Here is a 1,025-nt window from a genome sequence, read left to right on the forward strand (position 1 = left end):
ACGTGCATGCACATGAGGGTGTGTGTGTGAGTGTGTGTATATATATATATATACACACAAACACACACACACACACATATATATACAAGGCGGCGAGCTGGCAGAAACATTAGCACGCATGGCGAAATGCTTAGCGATATTTCGTCTGCCGCTACGTTCTGAGTTCAAATTCCGCCGAGGTCAACTTTACCTTTCACCCTTTCGGGGTCAATTAAATAAATACCAGTTACGCACTGGGGTCGATCGACTTAATCCATTTATCTGTCCTTGTTTGTCCCCTCTGTGTGTAGCCCCTTGTGGGTTGTAAAGAAATAATACATATATATATACATATATGTATGCATGTATGTATGCATGCTTATGTACAGTGATGAGCCAAGAAATGCTTGTTAATTAAAGTGAAGATTATGGACAAGATAACCATAAACATTTTGGCACTTGTTGTCCACCATTGTGGTTTGGAGGGCACAAACCTGTACATTTTCTGGTAGATCCATCCACAACATTCACCTTTTGCAATACATCATATGAAGGATTGGCTATAAACCTAACATCGATGGGGCAGAGGTCTGTTTGGATCTATCAAAAGTTTTCAAAAGAGTTCAGCATCACACTTGGCAGTTGACCTCAGTATAGCTAAGATCCCATTTTCAGAAGTTGGGCTGCTTAAATGTTCAGCTGAAGCTACGGGTTAGTCGGACTAAATACTAAATGGCCAACTATCAGAACTGTTTTTAATGAAATGCTTGATCCATTTGCGTGTTCTCTAACATTGCTCTTGTGTGTGTTGGCTCTTGAGCCTTTGCATCAAAAGTCAGATGCTTTCCACTTAAAATGAGATGCAAAGGAGCCATGTCAACATAGGTGGAGGATGTCACTGGTGGTGATGGTGGTGGTGGTGGTGGTGGTGGTGGTGGTGGTGTGAGGAGGAGGAGCAGGAGGAGGAGCAGGAGGAGGTTAGAAATTTGAGACTTACATTCACCAGGCTTTGATTTTGTTGTTTGGTTTTGCAACATTATGTTATC

The 1,025-nt window shown here is 42.0% G+C and overlaps 2 protein-coding genes across 2 annotated transcripts in view; both read right to left on the reverse strand.

The window, feature by feature from the left end:
• LOC106875009 (uncharacterized) overlaps window positions 1-497 on the reverse strand; it is a 118,310-nt gene extending 117,813 nt beyond the window's left edge. The window contains exon 1 of the mRNA XM_052971232.1: window positions 474-497. Coding sequence (XP_052827192.1) covers window positions 474-497 — 24 coding nt within the window. The remainder of the gene's footprint in view (window positions 1-473) is intronic.
• Window positions 498-734: 237 nt separating this feature from the next.
• LOC128248911 (von Willebrand factor D and EGF domain-containing protein-like) overlaps window positions 735-1,025 on the reverse strand; it is a 21,196-nt gene continuing 20,905 nt past the window's right edge. The window contains exons 8-9 of the mRNA XM_052971233.1: window positions 973-1,024; window positions 735-828 (exon numbers count right to left, since the gene is read on the reverse strand). Coding sequence (XP_052827193.1) covers window positions 735-828; window positions 973-1,024 — 146 coding nt within the window. The remainder of the gene's footprint in view (window positions 829-972; window position 1,025) is intronic.

The sequence above is a fragment of the Octopus bimaculoides genome, chromosome 10 (genome assembly GCF_001194135.2).
Source record: "Octopus bimaculoides isolate UCB-OBI-ISO-001 chromosome 10, ASM119413v2, whole genome shotgun sequence".
Classification (NCBI taxonomy): domain Eukaryota; kingdom Metazoa; phylum Mollusca; class Cephalopoda; order Octopoda; family Octopodidae; genus Octopus; species Octopus bimaculoides.